This window comes from Hydra vulgaris, chromosome 07, assembly GCF_038396675.1.
Source record: "Hydra vulgaris chromosome 07, alternate assembly HydraT2T_AEP".
NCBI classification, from domain to species: domain Eukaryota; kingdom Metazoa; phylum Cnidaria; class Hydrozoa; order Anthoathecata; family Hydridae; genus Hydra; species Hydra vulgaris.
The window spans coordinates 15,226,898-15,244,622 of NC_088926.1; the positions used below are offsets into that span (position 1 = coordinate 15,226,898).

At 28.1% G+C, this 17,725-nt stretch overlaps 1 protein-coding gene across 1 annotated transcript in view; it reads left to right on the forward strand.

Annotated features, from left to right (window-relative positions):
• Positions 1-456: 456 nt before the first annotated feature.
• Positions 457-17,725, forward strand: part of LOC100208653 (ATP-binding cassette sub-family D member 3) — an 85,080-nt gene continuing 67,811 nt past the window's right edge. Inside the window, exons 1-2 of the mRNA XM_065801168.1 lie at positions 457-724; positions 7,825-7,861. Coding sequence (XP_065657240.1) covers positions 591-724; positions 7,825-7,861 — 171 coding nt within the window. The 5' untranslated portion in view covers positions 457-590. The remainder of the gene's footprint in view (positions 725-7,824; positions 7,862-17,725) is intronic.

Below are 17,725 nucleotides of genomic sequence, written 5' to 3' on the forward strand. Positions count from 1 at the left end.
TTTCAGACTTTATTTAAATTATTTAAAAACAATTTTTAACTTTATAATAGTTTGCAAAGCCAGTCTATTTCCTGTATTATGCATTTGTTGCTGCTGTAGTTTATTTCTTGCTCTAACTTTTTATGAATTATAAACCATATTTAAATTAAATAAATAATCCGCTCGAAGTTATAGTGTCCGCTTTAATCTAAAGTTTAAAGTGGCACTGCACATCTCCACAACTAATGCATAACGCATTTTTATATTAAATATAATATTTTAAAGTCATTAATATGTTAAACTCATAATAAAACACACTTATAAACTCGCTCGAAGGCAAGAGTGTTATAGACTTGGTTGATTTCAATAACCATATGAATCAGAAAACCTTGCGTTTTAAATAAATAATAACAATTTTGAATGTTTAAAATGAATTATCTACTTGACTATTATATTATTTATAGTGAGAATATATATATATTATTTGTAGTGAAAAAAAGTCATACAAGTTACATTTTATTGCAGGCTTATATTTTAGTAAACTTTAAGAAAATTTTAACTAGAAAACAACACATTTTATGTTATTTTAGCTGAAGTGGAGTGAAATAAATATGGCACCTAGCTGGAGCAAAATGTTATTTGAAAAAAATGCAGGTTCTAAAAATCTACTAGTGGTATCTTCTGTTGCTATTTCATTAGGAGCAATTATACGTGCATTTACATGGAATAAGAGGACACCACAAGGGTACTTTATTATTGAAACTTTGATTGTTAAGTCGTGTATATATTTATAAGTTGTGAATTTTTTTCCTGAATTAAAAGTATTGCTTTGAAAAAAAGTATATAATTATTGTTTCTATTATACAAAAAAATAACTTTATTATAGACATACTAGGCACTTAATATCCACATTGCCCGATGGCAGTGCATATAAACTTAAATTCATTAGAAACCATCAATTTAAAAAATCTTAAAATTATATATTTTGATTTTAAAAATCCTTTATACATTTATTTAATTTTAGAAGTATTGATATTAAGACTTTGAAATTTTGAGGCAATTTTTAAATTATGTGGTTTCCAATTAATTAAAGTTTGTATTATAAGATTGCAAATTTAAATGCACAAACAAGTAACAAAACACAAAATACACAATATAGGGTCATTCCATATTAATTCACCTAATGGTCCCCAGGGTATCACCTCAGATTTGCTTCAAATTTTGACCACCCACGATTTTATGAAAAAAACACAATCATGAAAATTACAGCTTCATTAGCTAAATTGTTCAAAAGTTATGATCGAATCAATATTGACCAAAATTAGAAAAGTTTTAGCATCTGGAGCTTACAGTATATTTTTTTGGTTTTTGAACTTCTTAGATAAAATATGTGATTACTTGAAAAATTGTACAATAATAGTTTTTCACCCAAATATTCTATTTTTGCAGGTGTTTTCAACTGATTTCAAACAGTTTTCTTGCTATTGTACCCCAAAGTCACTAAAAATTGCAATATTAAAAAATTTTTTGGAAACTTTAATGTGCTACAGTTCATTATCTACAGATAGGCAGTGCAAATATTTTGTTATTTTTGTCTACTTAGGATAACCACCTGTGGTAAAAAGCAAAATTATACATTAAAAGTTAGTTAAACACTTGCAGCAGCCTGTTAAAATATCATATGTAATTTATCATATTTTTTGAAAAGTATGATAAATTACATTCATCTTGCAGGCATAGAAGATAGCGTATATATATATATATATATATATATATATATATATATATATATATATATATATATATATACATATATATATATATATATATATATATATATATATATATATATATATATATATATATATATATATATATATATATATATATAGGAAATACTCAAAAATGTAAACAAATGTGATAAATTAGGATGTGGAAATCCAAAAGTTAAAAAACTGGCTACAAGTATGACAGACCTAGTAGCATCAGCATTGGGTATAGACCCAAAAAATATAGTGTTGGAAAAAGAGCTAAACTATAATGATTTACACAAACTTTTTAGATGCAAAAAAAAAAAAAAAAAAGAAAGTAAAAATAAGTTTGAAGGAAAAAAAGAGTTCAGGAACACTAATTTGACATATGTCAAATAAACAAAAATTGACATGATTGTGCATCATTAATTCTTTTTAAATTTATTTTCATGAACTTCTCATTAATATCTTGGTTTTCATTACAAATCTCAAGCACAAATTTTAAAAATTGATTTTTAAATTGCTTTTTTAGATTTTTAATTGCTTTTTTATCATTTTAAAAATTGCTAAAATATGCCAAAATGAAGTTAACTTAAGTATTTTTCTATTCATCCACAATTCTTTACAAGTGAGTTTTCTAATTAGACACTACTGTCTGTGATAAATATGCAAAATATAAGCAGCTTGTTGCAGTTTAGAACTCAAATATACCTAAAAGTATATTGTCTATTTGCCTAAAAAGTCTAACTTCCAGCCATTTTGCGATGCCTCTAAGTTTTTCTTATATTTCGAAAGACCATTTGATCCAAGTATCTAAAATGCAAGCATAAATTTGTCATGTTTACACCAAAAATCCCAACATTTTTAAATCAGCCTATTTTTCAATTATCAACGGTTAAATGCATTATTAAAAACCAGTGCCCCTCTAACCTGCCTACTTGCCTATGTGTGGTTGTTTTTGTTTTATTTCAATTTTCTTCCAAAGACTCAACCTCATTAGTTAAAAGAGTTTAAAGATGATTTTCCATACTTATTCCATTCTTAAAATGTAGAAAGACATGTTAAAATGGTTACAGAAGCAGCCACAGCCGTATCTGGAGAAATGAGAAGAGATGGATTCATTAGAGCAAAACTTTTATCAAGAAAGTATATTTCACACTTAGCTTCAAAAAATAATTGGAGTATGTAGGAATAATTGATCAATAAACTTCTTTTTTTTCATAGAACTTCTTTTAATAAGTACAATAAAAAGTACATATAAAATACATTTAAAAAACTTTGTATTGGTCATAAGAAATTATTGGGCTAATTATTCTAGTGCAAATTCTAGTGCTACTGCGTAAAATTTTGAGTTTTAAAGCAATCTTAAAGGTGTGACCAGTTAACAACAAAATTATTGCATTTTTTGTACAGCAGATTTTTACGTAGCATATAGTGTAATATCAAAAATTGTTTATTTTGAATTAGAAGTAAGGGTCTGCGTCTGCTCGTATCCTCTCAGAAATTTGGTTTGAAATGGTACAAAATGTGAATATTCATTTCGTTCCGTTTTAACTAAACAAAAAATATCATATTGTTTTGTATCGCATTTATACGAAACACATAAATCTTGTTTCGCTTCGTATCATGTTGTTACGAAACGTAAAATTATTGTTTCGATTTGAACCGTTATTTACAAAACAAAATAAACTTAACTTACTAACTTAATGTTTTGTAAACGAAAGTTTAACTAAAAACTTTATTAACAAAGCAAATTTTAACTTTAAGTTCATCAGACATAAATTATATATTTGTATATAAACTCGCATGAAGAATTTGCAATCATTGTTTGAATAAAATACTTCAAATTCTATTATATAACCTTCTAAATATGAAATTTTTGTGTTAACTTTAAATATTCTGCAAAACTAATTAATTTATTGTTTAAAAATTTGTTTCTCCTAAAAATATCCAACTTTTTTAATAACTTTCAAAAATATTTTTTGAAAATTATTAAAAAAGTTATTATAAAAACAATTTTATGAAAAAACCAGTTTTTTATCTGTCGGATGTAAACATTTTTGATCTTAAACATTCAAATTAATTTCCACTTAACTAAAAAAAAGAATTTTTAATTTTAGTCATCATTTTGATTGTTTCAACATCATAGTTATTCTCAATCATATAATCATACCTATAAAAGCTACAATTTTATGGAATTTTAATAAAGTTTCTGTGTCAGGTGTTAAGTGTGGGGAATGTAAAAGTGTCAAATCTAAATCAAGTTAACTGATGGATCCACTAGTGGTATCAGGTAACATATGAAAACCAAGCATCCCACTGACTACGCTAAGATATTAAGAGCCCAAATTGAACTTGAGCACCAAAGAAAAGAAGATATTAAAGAAATTACAGAAGCTGCCCTCGAACTGAATGACGCATACAGTGAGTTTCGAATTATTTTTCATAAAGTAATGTTTTTTCTTTGAATAAAGATAATTTCCATGTTTAACTTTAATTTTTATTTCGTTTTTTTAGATCAACGATCACAAAAAGGCCTATCTAAAAGTATTAATGTGGGAACTATTGGAAAATATTCTTCCCAATCAGTCAGGTAATTGGAGACAGACACGGTAATCATGTCATACATTGCCAGGTCAAGTAGTCCATTCACTCTAGTAGATGAACCATGCTTCAAGGAAATGGTGGAACATTTAAATCCAAAAGTAATTGTGAAACATTTCTCGACTTTTTCCAGGTACAAGCTGCCATTACTTTATGAAAGCGTTATGGATATTGTGCAAAACCTATTTGAAAAAGAAGTTTCCAGTTGTCAACAGGTGGCTATCACCACTGTAAAAGTAAACTTATCCTTGCGCTAGAATAGCGTTTCTTCTAGGATTTTGTTATTTATTGAAAGAATTATTAATTTATTGTAAAACCCAAAAGCTGCATAAGTTATCTTATAAATCATTAATTTATCTTCATTCTTGTTTAAGGCTCTGGAAGAAATGATCCAAAAGTATCAGGTGTTGGATGCCGTGCTCAAGAAAGTCATTGTCCACGATGCGGCGGCAAACATGAAACATGCTGTGTCAATCATGAACAAAATAAAATATGAGTCACTGTTGTGTGCAGACCACCTACTAAATACTAGATTACTTCATGCTACCAATCAAGTGCAAGAAGTCAAAGACTGCATAGATATTGCCACACAACTATCTAGCAAAGTTCACAGGTCCACCTTAGCTTGTCAACTTATTGAAAAAGAGTGTATGTTGCTCTGTGTAAACTATGTTTACACAGAGCAATTCTAACTGTTTTATGCTGGACTCAATTCTTAAACTTAAAGATGTGTTGATTTCTCTTAGAGAAAAAGATGCACTAAATAACAACCCACTACAGAACGTTATTCCAAGTGACAACCAATTTTCACTGATGGCTTCACTGATACCAGTATTAAATAAAATGAAGATTATGTCAGATTGCATGTCCAACTACACTGAACCAGTGTTTCATCATATGCTAACTATGCTTTATAAAACTGACAATTTTTCATAACCACATTGATATGGAAAACAGAGAAATAATTATTGCTTTTTGTAAAAAACTAAGTGAGCATTTCACATAACCACGCGATTCAATAAACATGGAAGATACAACCGACACTATGCCTTGGGAAACCTTCTTCATCCGTACTTTAGAGGTTATAAGTTTTATTTCTTGGTAAAAAAACCATTCTTTAATATTCGTTATTTGTTAAAAGACTAAATTTAACAGTTATTGTTTATAATTTCAGGATATATGCTTAGACATTATGGTATCTTGGAAGAGTTCACCAGGAAAGTCATCAACGATCATCCATCGTCGGAAGATATTTTGATTAGTGAAAAAAATAATCATAAAGTTACACAAGTTAAAGTGCCAGCTGGTGTGGATGAGTACGACGATTTACAAAATATAGAGATTGAACAGGGTGATAATAACCACACCATTAGTCAAAATGTACCGGAAATTGAAAGGGACTTTGAATCTTTCCACGCTATGCCTCGTGTTGAAAAAAAGCATAAAGTTGATGTGCTGAAATGGTGGAAGAAACATGCCTCTACTTTTCCATTGTTAGCACAGTTGGCAAGAAATGTGCTCTGCATTCCAGCTGCATCAAGCTGTAGTGAGAGTGTTCAGCGCCAGCAGTGGAATTATAAATGATAAAAGACACAGTCTTTCCACTAAGACAGCAAAGCAATTGACTTTGATTAAAGTCAATTATGATCTTGTCTATCCTCACATGACCTTGAAAATTATAAAGATGCTGAAGAAGCCCTCGACCCCCCAGCATTAACTCCATTCAGAATACCTCCCAAGAATCCTATACCCAAAGCAGTTTTTTCAAAAAAGCAAAAAAAGTTATCGTTCAAAACAAAAAATGTTTCATCAACGCCACTATGCTCTTCTTTACCTTCAACACCAACATCTTCAGGAATCAAAAGAAAAACAATGGAAACTCCGGAAGAATTATCCGAAAGTGACACTCAACAAATATTGATATAAAAATGTTTTACTTTTTGTTGTGAAAATTTAAATTTATTGTGAAATATAATAGTCTAAATAAAACTAATTTCTCGTAAAAATCGAAAATGTGTGCGTAAATTGGTACAATATAAAAGTAAATTACTTTTTTATTTTATGCTAGCCCTATCTGTCGTAAAAATATTAGTATTTCTCGTAAAACTCAGAAATTTCTTGTTTGTTTCGTTTTTAACCATTTCATTTTGGAAAAAGTTTAACCTTATTTCGTTTCATACCGGTTTTTTCAAAACAAGAGCTTATTATCGATTTGTCCCGTATTTATCACGAAACAAGAATATTGTATTTCTTTTTGTACCGTATTTTGCGAAAAAAGATAAAATTTGTTTTGTTTCGTAACGGTTTTATCAAAACAATATTTTTGATCGTTTCGTTTCGTCTTGTACCGTTTTCAGACGCAGACCCTTAATTAGAAGCAAAGGAAAGAAAAAATAATTTTAATTTTTTTATTTTATTTTATAGATATTTAGATGATAGAGCAACAGTATTTTGCTATTCAAAGTAAATTGAGCAAAAAAATTGTAACAATGATCTACCCAACAACCATGTCTGTTTTAATATTAATTTCTGGCTGAATGTATATAAAGGCAAGACTGTTTAAGTGATCATCAACCATAGAAGATTGTATTTTTGATTTTAAAAGCACTGAAACAATGTTCTGGTTTATAAGATGTTACGATAAGAGTGATTGCAATTTGTATAGTAATATATATATATATATATATATATATATATATATATATATATATATATATATTATATATATATATATATATATATATATATATATATATATATAATAATCTTTCTTTTGCTATTTCACCAAACAACTTTTGTAGACTATTGTGTTTGTTACATAAGCACGAGGGAAAGGTTTTTAATATGGGAAACTAGCTCACTAGTTCTTACTGTACATTTTAGAAGCCTGCTATAAAACAAATGAATAGCTTAGGATAATGCAGATTCTGTAGCGACTTTAGATAGCAGAAGTGCAGTAACAGAATGGTTACAAAATATATCCCTGAACTGTAACAAAACACCATCCAAGTAAGGGAACCATATAACTCTTTTTAATTAGTCTGCAATATTAAGTTCTTCCGCATCTGTAAATCTTGATAACTAATTTGATATCTTAATATGCCTTTCCCAAATATTTTGTTTATATCATTGTATTTCAGATATAGACTATTTAATTTAGGTTAAAAAATGTTTTGATCCAAACCACCACAACACACTCATTTGAGTAAAAAAAAAAAAGTGTATCTGGTGGGGGGTAATGCATCACCCACATTACCCCCTGTATTATTGCCTTTATTAAACAAAAGATATAAATAAAGATTTGTTTATTTAAGAATGATAATAAAAAGTAATTTTTCTTTTTAAACCAAAAGTAGGAGATCAAATGCAAAATAAAACATTTTTTACATTCTTATATATAGTTAAAATACTATAACAAAGTTTTTTGCTAAATATGAGATATTTAATTTTAATTGTTTTCTAATTTTATAAATTATTATTTTATTTACAGGAAAATAGGATATTCAGGTTTAAAGTTACCAGAAGAGGTATTTTATTTGTTACAATTTATTATATCCATTTATAGTAGTTTCTATTAAAATTTAAAATAGTTAAGCTCAATTAAGGTGAATAAACCAATGTCTTTAAGATAAATTTAAAATAAAAATAAAAATAAATTAAATAGATAAAATAAAATAAATTAGTTAAAATCTCTATATATGATTGCTGAACCTAATAGTTTTAGTAGTAGCAGTAGTAGTTTTTGTAATAGAAGTGCACCTTCGAGTGTGTTTGACACGGAACTTTTGGCAGCCATTGCAACCGAAGTAGTGGCAAAAAAGAGTTGTAGTGCTTTTGTTATAGGAAAATGTGAACGAAAGTGTAAGCAGATATCTAACTTACGTTAAATTTAAATTATGTAATCTTAAAAGATACTGAAACTTATATCAACTTTTACAGTTTTACTTTCACTTGAAAATTTATGCATGTAATTGAAAAACAAACCATTTTATAAATTATTATACCAATTGCAATTAATCAACACTTTTCAAGTTGGTTCTTAAAGCAAATTAAGGAAGTGCAGCTTTATTGCATAGCATCTAATATAACATAATATGACAATAAACAGATGTGTTGAATTCAAATCAATTTGCATAAATACAAAATCGTGTGTAATATTAGAAAACTTTTCTAATAATTGCAAGTCTTTTTGGCTTAAACTGTTTTGTTTTGAATTTTTGTATTTATGTTATTGTATTTAAAAAAATTGACAAAATTGAAAAAGTACGAAACATATTATCTCATTCAAGTGGAAAATTTAAAACTTCAATTTTAGATTTGTTTGCTCTTGATAATTTCTGATTGCTAATGTGATGTCATTTTCTTCTTTGACCATTAGACACAGCAATTTTTTTTGCAAATGTGATGTCACTTTGTGGCAAAAAGCTAAAAAAACAACAAACTAGAAATAAGATTTTATTTAAATTTTTTAGAAAAATACTTTTTATTTAAAATGTATAGAATATGGGATCTAATAAAAACTAAATATAGTAATTGCTATGTTATTTCTTTAAAACAATTTATTTGTTACTATTGTAATAAATAAAAACTCCTATTCATGAAATGATATATCTGTACCAGTTTTGTATCTTTTTGTGCCGTTGTATGCACCATAATCAAAATTAATGTCAGATAAATGCAAAAGCAAACTTGAATTTAAGATAAATGCAAAAACAAGCTTGAAGTTTTTTTTGCTAAAAACTGACGACTGAGAAAATTTTTTTTTTGATTTAACTTTAAGATTAGCATTTTATAGTAAAGGCTGCGTCTATAGCTTTTAATGGTTTCAGATCTTCATAGTTCTGCCATTTGTATAGCATTATGTACATGACAGTGCACTAAACCACTGAGCTATTAATGATATGCATTTAAGAGAAAAACGAACTTAATTATAAATCTCTTATAAGCTCAGATATGCAGAAAAAGTGGCATGTTAAATTTTTTGCTCTTAAAGCAATTTTTCAGAATGAATTATTGAAGTAAATAAGGAATAGGTTTAGAAACGATTTGTGTAGAATAGGTAAGTATAGAAGTAGTAGGTTTGGTAAAGTATTTAACAGGGCCGGAAAGCTAGGATATATCAAGCCTTGTTTTAAATAAAAAACAGCTTATCCCATTAGCTTGTTGTGATTTTGATGTCATAAAATTATCTTTATTTGTTTTATTATTTAAAGGCAATAACTTTTTCAAACTACCCCCATAAAATAAATTACCGCAAAACAAGTTTATTTTACTAATTAAGAAAAACAAGTCTAGTATTTTGTAAATGAACATAATGTGGAATATCTATTTTGTTTCAATTTTTTTTTAAATTTTAAATAATTAAATTTACTATTACCTAGCCTTCCCAGAAAGCATGTGCGGTAGTACACCTTATTTGTCCACGTTTAAAGTAATTTTTTTAGACACACTGACCATGGCAGTTTGCATCTTTTAACTTATAAAGCGTTTAAATAATTTGCAGCAAAAAACTAGACTAATTTATTAAGAAAGAAAAAAATCCTTAAAAAAGGAAACAAAATATCAAGTTTATAGTTAAAACTGGAAAACTTAATAATTAAAAAATTTTTTTTTTTAAAAACATTTTTTTTTAAAAAATTTTTATACAACTTTTGTATTCTTTTTTGTTATAGTGGTTGTTGTTTTTAGATACTGAGTTTTATACAAGTTGATGAAAAAAATCATATTATCTTTTATAATAATTTAACAACAATTGAAAGTTTAGATATGCAATTTATTCAAGATTTTTATCAGTCAGTATAATTAACAAACTAATTTGCTATGTATGCTAAAACTATGAGAAATTTTTGTTAGTTTTTTTTTCTTACATTTATTTGTTTTGACATCTTTTCGCTTTTAAAAATGTTTTTGCTATATTTGACATTTTTTCTTTATACTTGGGTCAAATCATTATATTTCAACCAATTTGAAGAAAACTTTGTGGGTCACCATCTCTGATTTTCCTGATTTTTACATATTGTTATGTGCATTATGTAGAGAGGTTAAATTTGAAATTTCAGACTTCCAAGTACAACGATTCAGAAGTTATAGTCTTAGAAACATGACACAGTGGCCCCCCTCGATTTACAAATGGTCAAAACAGACTACTTTAGAGCTGTATAACTTTTTTCTCGCTTTCAACAAGTGTATCATTTTTTCTAGAACTATTTTCTGGACAGTTCTCTCTTTAAAAAAGTAGTTTTTATTAACTTGTCTTGAATTAGAAAACAATTATGACCTCTTCAACTTTGGAAAAAATCCTAAAATTGCTAAAATATGCCAAAATGAAACTAACTGTAGCATTATTCTATTCATCCACAAGTCTAAACAGATAAATTTTCTGATTAGCTACTACTGTCTGCAATAAATGGGCAAAATATAGGCAACTTGTTGCAGTTTAGAACTCAAATATATCTAAAAGCAAAATGTCCACTCGCCTTAAAATTTTTTTAGCACTTTTTTTTTATCTTAGACTAACATCATATGAGACCATTAGACTCAACTATCTGAAAATGCAACCATTATAAACTTGTCAAATTCACACCAAAAATGCCAGCACTTTTAAATAACCCTATTTTTCAATTATCAGCTGTTGAATGTGTTACTAGAAACCAGTGCCCCTAATCTGCCAACTGGCCTACGTGAAGAGTGCAACAAATTATAAGTCATTTCTTAATAAAAAGAAAGATATGGATGGTTGTCCTCTATTTGATCTGGTCTTTATAGTAGATAGGGGCACAAATAAACGAGACAGTAACTTTCTAGAGACCTTCATTATGGTTCAAATTAATGAAAAAAAAGGTCTGTAAATTAATTTATATATTTAGATACTTAATATCTGATTATCTAAATTTATTTCAAAATGAAACCATCAATTCTTTAAATTCTATTTTATTATAGGTAATCAGTGGTCTGTATGTGGTCTGGACCCTCCCCCTCCCCCCCCCCCCCAACACACACACACTTACTAAGGTGAGAGAGAGGGGTGACACCAATTAAAGGGGAAGGGGGGCAACCAACTTACAAAGATACAAGCATTCATTTTCTAACATACATAATTCATTTTCTAATAAATATACAGTTAAGGCTATTAAATCTTTATTGCATTTTTTCATGCTTTTACCATAAGATTTGAATTTTGATAGTGACTATCAAAAATGTGTGCCAGATTTTCCAGCAAATATACAATGTTACAGTCTTAAAAGGGAATTAACAAAAATTAATTAAATAACTAAAAGTTAGTTGCCACTCCCCCTCCCCCTTTTTGATTGGTGCCACCCCTCTCTCTCACCTAAGTGAGTGTGTGTGTTGGGGAGGGGGGGGAGGGTCCAGACCACATACAGACCACTGATTACCTATAATAAAATAGAATTTAAAGAATTAATGGTTTCATTTTGAAATTAATTTAGACAAGTTAATAAAAACTACTTTTTTAAAGAGAGAACTGTCCAGAAAATAGTTCTAGAAAAAATGATACACTTGTTGAAAGCGAGAAAAAAGTTATACCGCTCTAAAGTAGTCTGTTTTGACCATTTGTAAATCGAGGGGGGCCACTGTGTCATGTTTCTAAGACTATAACTTCTGAACCGCTGTACTTGGAAGTCTGAAATTTCAAATTTAACCTATCTACATAATGCACATAACAATATGTAAAAATCAGAGATGGTGACCCACAAAGTTTTCTTCAAATTGGTTGAAATATAGTCATTTGAACCACTTATACAATAAGAAAATAAGAAAATAAATAGCTATTTATATGTAAAGTATATTGTTAGATTAATAAATTTTGTAATGACGGAAAAAATTGAAAACATGGTTTCTTTAAAAATGTATTTACCGTATTTGATGTATATCTGAAATTGTTTCTTTTATATTGCCCTATTTCCAATGTTAAAATGAATTACTAGAGATAATGAACATAACGATTGCATTGTTTGAAAAAATGTATTTAAAAACTTAAAAAAAAAAAAAATTAAATAAGCTTCTAAAGATTTTCGTTAAAAAGTTCAGTAAATTAACAATGCACTAGCCCACAAGCTTTTGGAGCATCGTCAATAACAATAGTTCATCAGGAAGTAAACCATTGGGTTTAAATACACAATTTGGATAATCCAACAAAAGTACAGACTATTTAATGGGGATAGTGAAATCAACCAAATATTTTATAATTAAATATTAGTATTAATGACTTTTTATTTTTTTAAATGAAAAATTTGTTAAAAAGAAAAATTTTTTTTTACAAATAAATAGCAATTAGTTTTCTCACTTTCCTGTGCATTGATAAAAACAGTAGAGTTTAGCAAAAACATTTGAAGAACAAATTTAAAAGTTGTCCATGTTTCTAGTGCAAATTATAAAATATTTCCTTAATATACTGACTGGGAAAAGTCAAAAAAATTGTATATCAAAAGATGTTTTTATTTTCATTGTATTCTTATCTGCTTTTTTCCTCGACATGTAGCAATTTCGGTAATTTGGAAAATGACAAACGCTCTAAAAAAAAAAAGAAAAAAAAAATAGTGAAATAATTAGGTAAATTATTTTTTTCACAAAATTTTACTTTTTTTAATTTCAACTTTTTTTTAGTTTATTTTGTTTAGATTTTCTATTTTGTATAGTATTTATTTCCTTTCTTCGAGTAATGCTGTTTTATTCTTTGTAGTTTCTTATAGCTTTATTTTGCCGCAAATTCTTAAAATGCTTACTATATAAAAATGTGGTCAAAACGCGCTACCTCACCTGCTTCCTGGGAAGGCTTTATTACATCTTTTATTATCATTAAGCATAAATTAGTTTCTTTCTTTTCTTGACATTTATATAAATGAATTAAAATGTTATTTTTTTATTATTTCCTAAAATTGCAGCTACGCAAATAATGATTTTTTACTTTTAAAAAGTTATTAACAGACAAAAAGTATTACTTGTTGCAAAGAAAAAAACTCAACTTTACCAGCGCATTTTTTGGTATCATTTATTTAAAAATATATTTGCTTGCCTTAAGACAAAAAAAGTTAAGCATACTCTTTATGAATATAAATATTTTTTAAGCAGGGTTATAAGTTATAACGTTACAAATTTAATTTTTTGTAAAAAATAGAAAAGGAGGAAGAAAAATTGAGGAAAAAAAAAAACAAATTTTTTTTAAGTTTAAATTACTTTTTTAATCAAAATTCTTTCTTAATTATTGCAAAATACCTGTTTTTATATTTTTGATATCACACAATCTGTTATTTATATAAATCTAATTAACTCGTTTAAAGTTTATAATAATTAATGTTTTTTCATTTTTTTAATAAAATCAACCTTTTTAAACAAAATAAACAAACAAACAAAAAAAAAAAATCAAAAATATAAAATAAAATTTAGCATTTACTATTTTTAGCTAATAATTTTTTTTTTTTAATTCTGTAATTATTTTTATTGTTTATTATGAGAAATTGTCTAAATAAATATTCTTTTGTTTGCAAGGTGATAAATAAAAGTTTTTTTATAATATTTCTTTTATGATTTCTTTTTTTACACGCCATATAATCTTTTTTTTTTTTTTTTTTGCTAAACATTTTTGATGGAAAAGTTAGGTTTATAAAAAAAAAAATTTCTTAGTTTTTTGCTTATTAATTTTTTACATAATCGTCATTCAAACTTCATAAGTGGTTTTTATAACATTAATTCTTTTATCTTACCGCTTAATAATTTCTTTAGACTGAATAATATATTGGTATACTGTTAATATTGTTTTAATGCTCAAATATTGAATTATTGAAACTTTCAGATGATTCAAATTTCAGATGATTCAAAAATCATCTGAAATTCGATAATAAATGTTACATTTGTAGCAAAATGTTTTACTATTTATGAATTTAAACAGAAGGGTAATTCCATGTCAATTGACCCAGGCCATGTCACCATACATCTCAGATTTTGCTGTTTTTTATACAATTGAGAGTACATAGTAAAATAATAATTCCTTGAAAATTTTAACCTCTAGCTCCAAGAAGATCCTGAAATATGACCATTTTTCAACTTGTTTCTCCGCGCAGCGGCCTTGTTCGTCAAGGTTCGTGTTTCGGAGTTATAGAGTTGAGAGAGGGTTATAACCACTATTAAGTAGCCTCCTCATCTGTAGTGGCTTTATCAGCCTTGAGGAGGTGAATAACAACAACAACAACAAACAAAAAAAATTTTTACTTTTAGCAGATATTGGCTAAGTCCCTCAGAATGCTACATTTATTTAGAAATTTCAAGTCACATAACTCTAAAAACACTTAACCTTTATACTTAAAAATTTGTAGCCGGCTATTTTCAGGAGTGACAAATCCAATAAAATGATTAGAAACGTAAAAAATTATTATTAAGTACCTGTTATTTAAATAAATTTAGGGAATTTTTATATACCTGTTTTTAATGCTCAAGAAACCCATGTGGCCTTGATAAAATCAAAAAAAAAAAAAAAGAAATTTTACACATTCTTTATTCATTGATCTTTCAGAGAATATAAGGATTTTGATCTGCAAGTATATGGATTTCCATATATGGATAACGGGGCATGGTCCCCACCTTTTTGTAACAGAATATTGCATTTGATTATACACTACTTTCCAAGCTGGCATTTCTGTTGTGCCGATGTACGTGCATGTTAAAATTGTATCAAGGGTCCAAGACACAGGATGGAGGAGGGTGGTGGTGGCTGGGCCTCACTTTTTTGTAGCAAAATCTTGCCATAGATTTTTCTCTACCTTCTAGACAAACTGGAGTCCTGAAACTTTTATTATTTGTGTAGTCCATTTTATTAGGGGTCGTCCATAAAGTACATATGCCAAAAGTTTTGAAATTTGACTCCCCTCCCTCCTGTTGCTAAGCATACTTTTATGTCCCCACCCCCTCCCTTAAAAGTATGTACGTTTATCAAATACCCCTCCCCCCTCAAATATCCCCCCCCCCCATCCCTCCTTTTTTTTTTTTTCTCAATAAAAAAGTTTATTTAAAAAAAAAAAAAGACGGAGGGTACCTTAGATACTTTATACGACCCCAAAGCATTTTGTTTGCGCATTTTAAAAACGTCTTTAAGTATATATGCAAATAATAATTTAAATAAATTTAAAATACATCGAAGTAAAGTGTGTATTTGGGCGAGAGGTTAATGTGGCGGAAATAGTCGACAGAGATCCAGGTTCGATTCCCAGTGAAATCCATGTAAACCTTTTTTTTGTTTTAATAACGAATCAAATGTAAATAAACTATACTTAAGGTGGACGTTTTTTTCAGGCACCCCTCTTTAGTATGTAAAAAATGAGTCTTACGTGAGATCAGTAATATTGAAAACAAAGGGTAAAACCCAGTGGGAGGGGGCAACAGCAAATTTTGTGCCCTTTAACTAATTTAAGAAGCTTTTTATTTTAGCAAAACCTAGCGGTCAAATTTGGAAGATTTTGAGACGCCATTGACACGTTTTTTTTGGGGGTGACTCCGTCCCATTAACCATGGCCCTCAGGTCTTACTCAGGGCCAGTATATAAGGGGTGGCATGTGTGCATAGGCCCCCTCAGGATATTTTGATGTTCCAGATAGAACAATTTGTTAATATGCCAAATGAGGTAGCCTTGCAAAAAATTTGGATGGCGGAGGCCTGGGAACAAAAAGCCCTAAAGCGTTTGCCTCCCCTCTTCCCTGCCCAAACATGAGGGAAATATGTAGCAAAATTTTTAATTTAAACATCTAAAACTAAATTTAAATTTATCGACAGATTTTAATTTTTGTAGAAAAATATTGTAAATTACAAAAAAGTTATGACCATGTAAAATTTAAACCTCTCTCATTTTGGGGGTCGGGAGGGTAAGCGTTTTAAGGCTTTTTTTTTTATTTGGCATAGGTATAAACAAACTTAAGTTATTAGTTTGTACGATGTATGAAAGTGTCCTTTCTGGAACATCAAAAAATTCTGAGGGCGCCCATACATGTGTGTGGATAGAAGAAAACTATACCCTCTACTCCATATACCATACATCTTTTTATGTTGGCAAACTAGAATCTTTAGTCAGAATGTAACTTTTCTATTGATTAGCTGGTTAATTGTGATAAATTAGAAAACCCTCTATTTTATTAATTTTATTTTCAATTAAGTAAAGATAACTCAGAAAAGTATTGTCTTTAAAAATTTTTTTGGTTTATTCTTGTTTTATTCAGTTTTGATCTTTCTTAATAATATTCAATGATCTTTTTTAATAATATTCAATTATCTTTCTTAAAATATTTTAAGAGAGTACAGTAAATTTCTGTTAATTCAAACCTCCAAGGGACCAAGAAATATAGTTCGACTAAATGAATGTCCAATTCAAGTAAAGTAAAACAATTGTTTTTGCTTTAAAGGGACTATAAAAAACAGTCCAAGAAAACAAAAATTTGAGTTAACTGGTGTTCGATCTACCGGAAATTAACTGTACATGTTAATATTAATATTTTAGAAATAGCAAATGTTAATTGAAGTAATAATTTTAAAAGGTGATTTTTTTTTTTTTATTGATGTAATGTTATGACAGGATTTTTTTTTACTGTTGGGTTTTAGTTAATTAAGCAACTTGCTGTTAACATTTTAGCATTAAAATATCAACTTTTTTTTAATTCAAAAAGTTTTAAATTATACAATGTAATACTTGCAAATCAAAATTCTTATCAACATGAACTTTCTTATAAACAAAATTCTTATAAACATGAAAGATCATTAAATATAGAATAATCAAAAACTGAATGTAACAAGTCTAAACTAAAAAAATTTTTGAAGACACTATTTTATCTTTGTTAATACTTTGTTATAAATAGAAAAATTATTTTTTAAAAGAAAATGAGGCATGGTCCCAGTGCCCCAGCCCCATGGACCCAGTTTTCAGTTTCCAGTTAGTCTGAAAGGTAGTGAGAAGTCTATGGCAAGATTCAGGTACAAAAAAGTACCTGAATCTTGCCCAGCCTCCACCCTCCCCTCTTGTATCATGGGCCCAGGATACAATTTTAACATGCACTATCATCTGCACTACAGAAATGCCAAAAGTTTCAGAGTTAGTGAAAATGAATTGCAATATTTTACTACAAAGAAGTGGGGACCACGTCCTGTTATCCTTATATGGAAATTCATATACTTGCAGATCAAAATTCTTATATTTTATGAAAGATCAATGAATATAGAATGACGTGTTATAAATATATTTTTTTGATATCATCAAGGCCACATGGGTTTCTTGAGCATTAAAATCAGGTTTGCAAAAAATTCCCTTAACTTATTTAAATTGATATTTACAGGTACTTAATAATAATTTTTTTTATTTCACCCCTGAAAAATTCCTGATACAGTTAGTAAAAAGA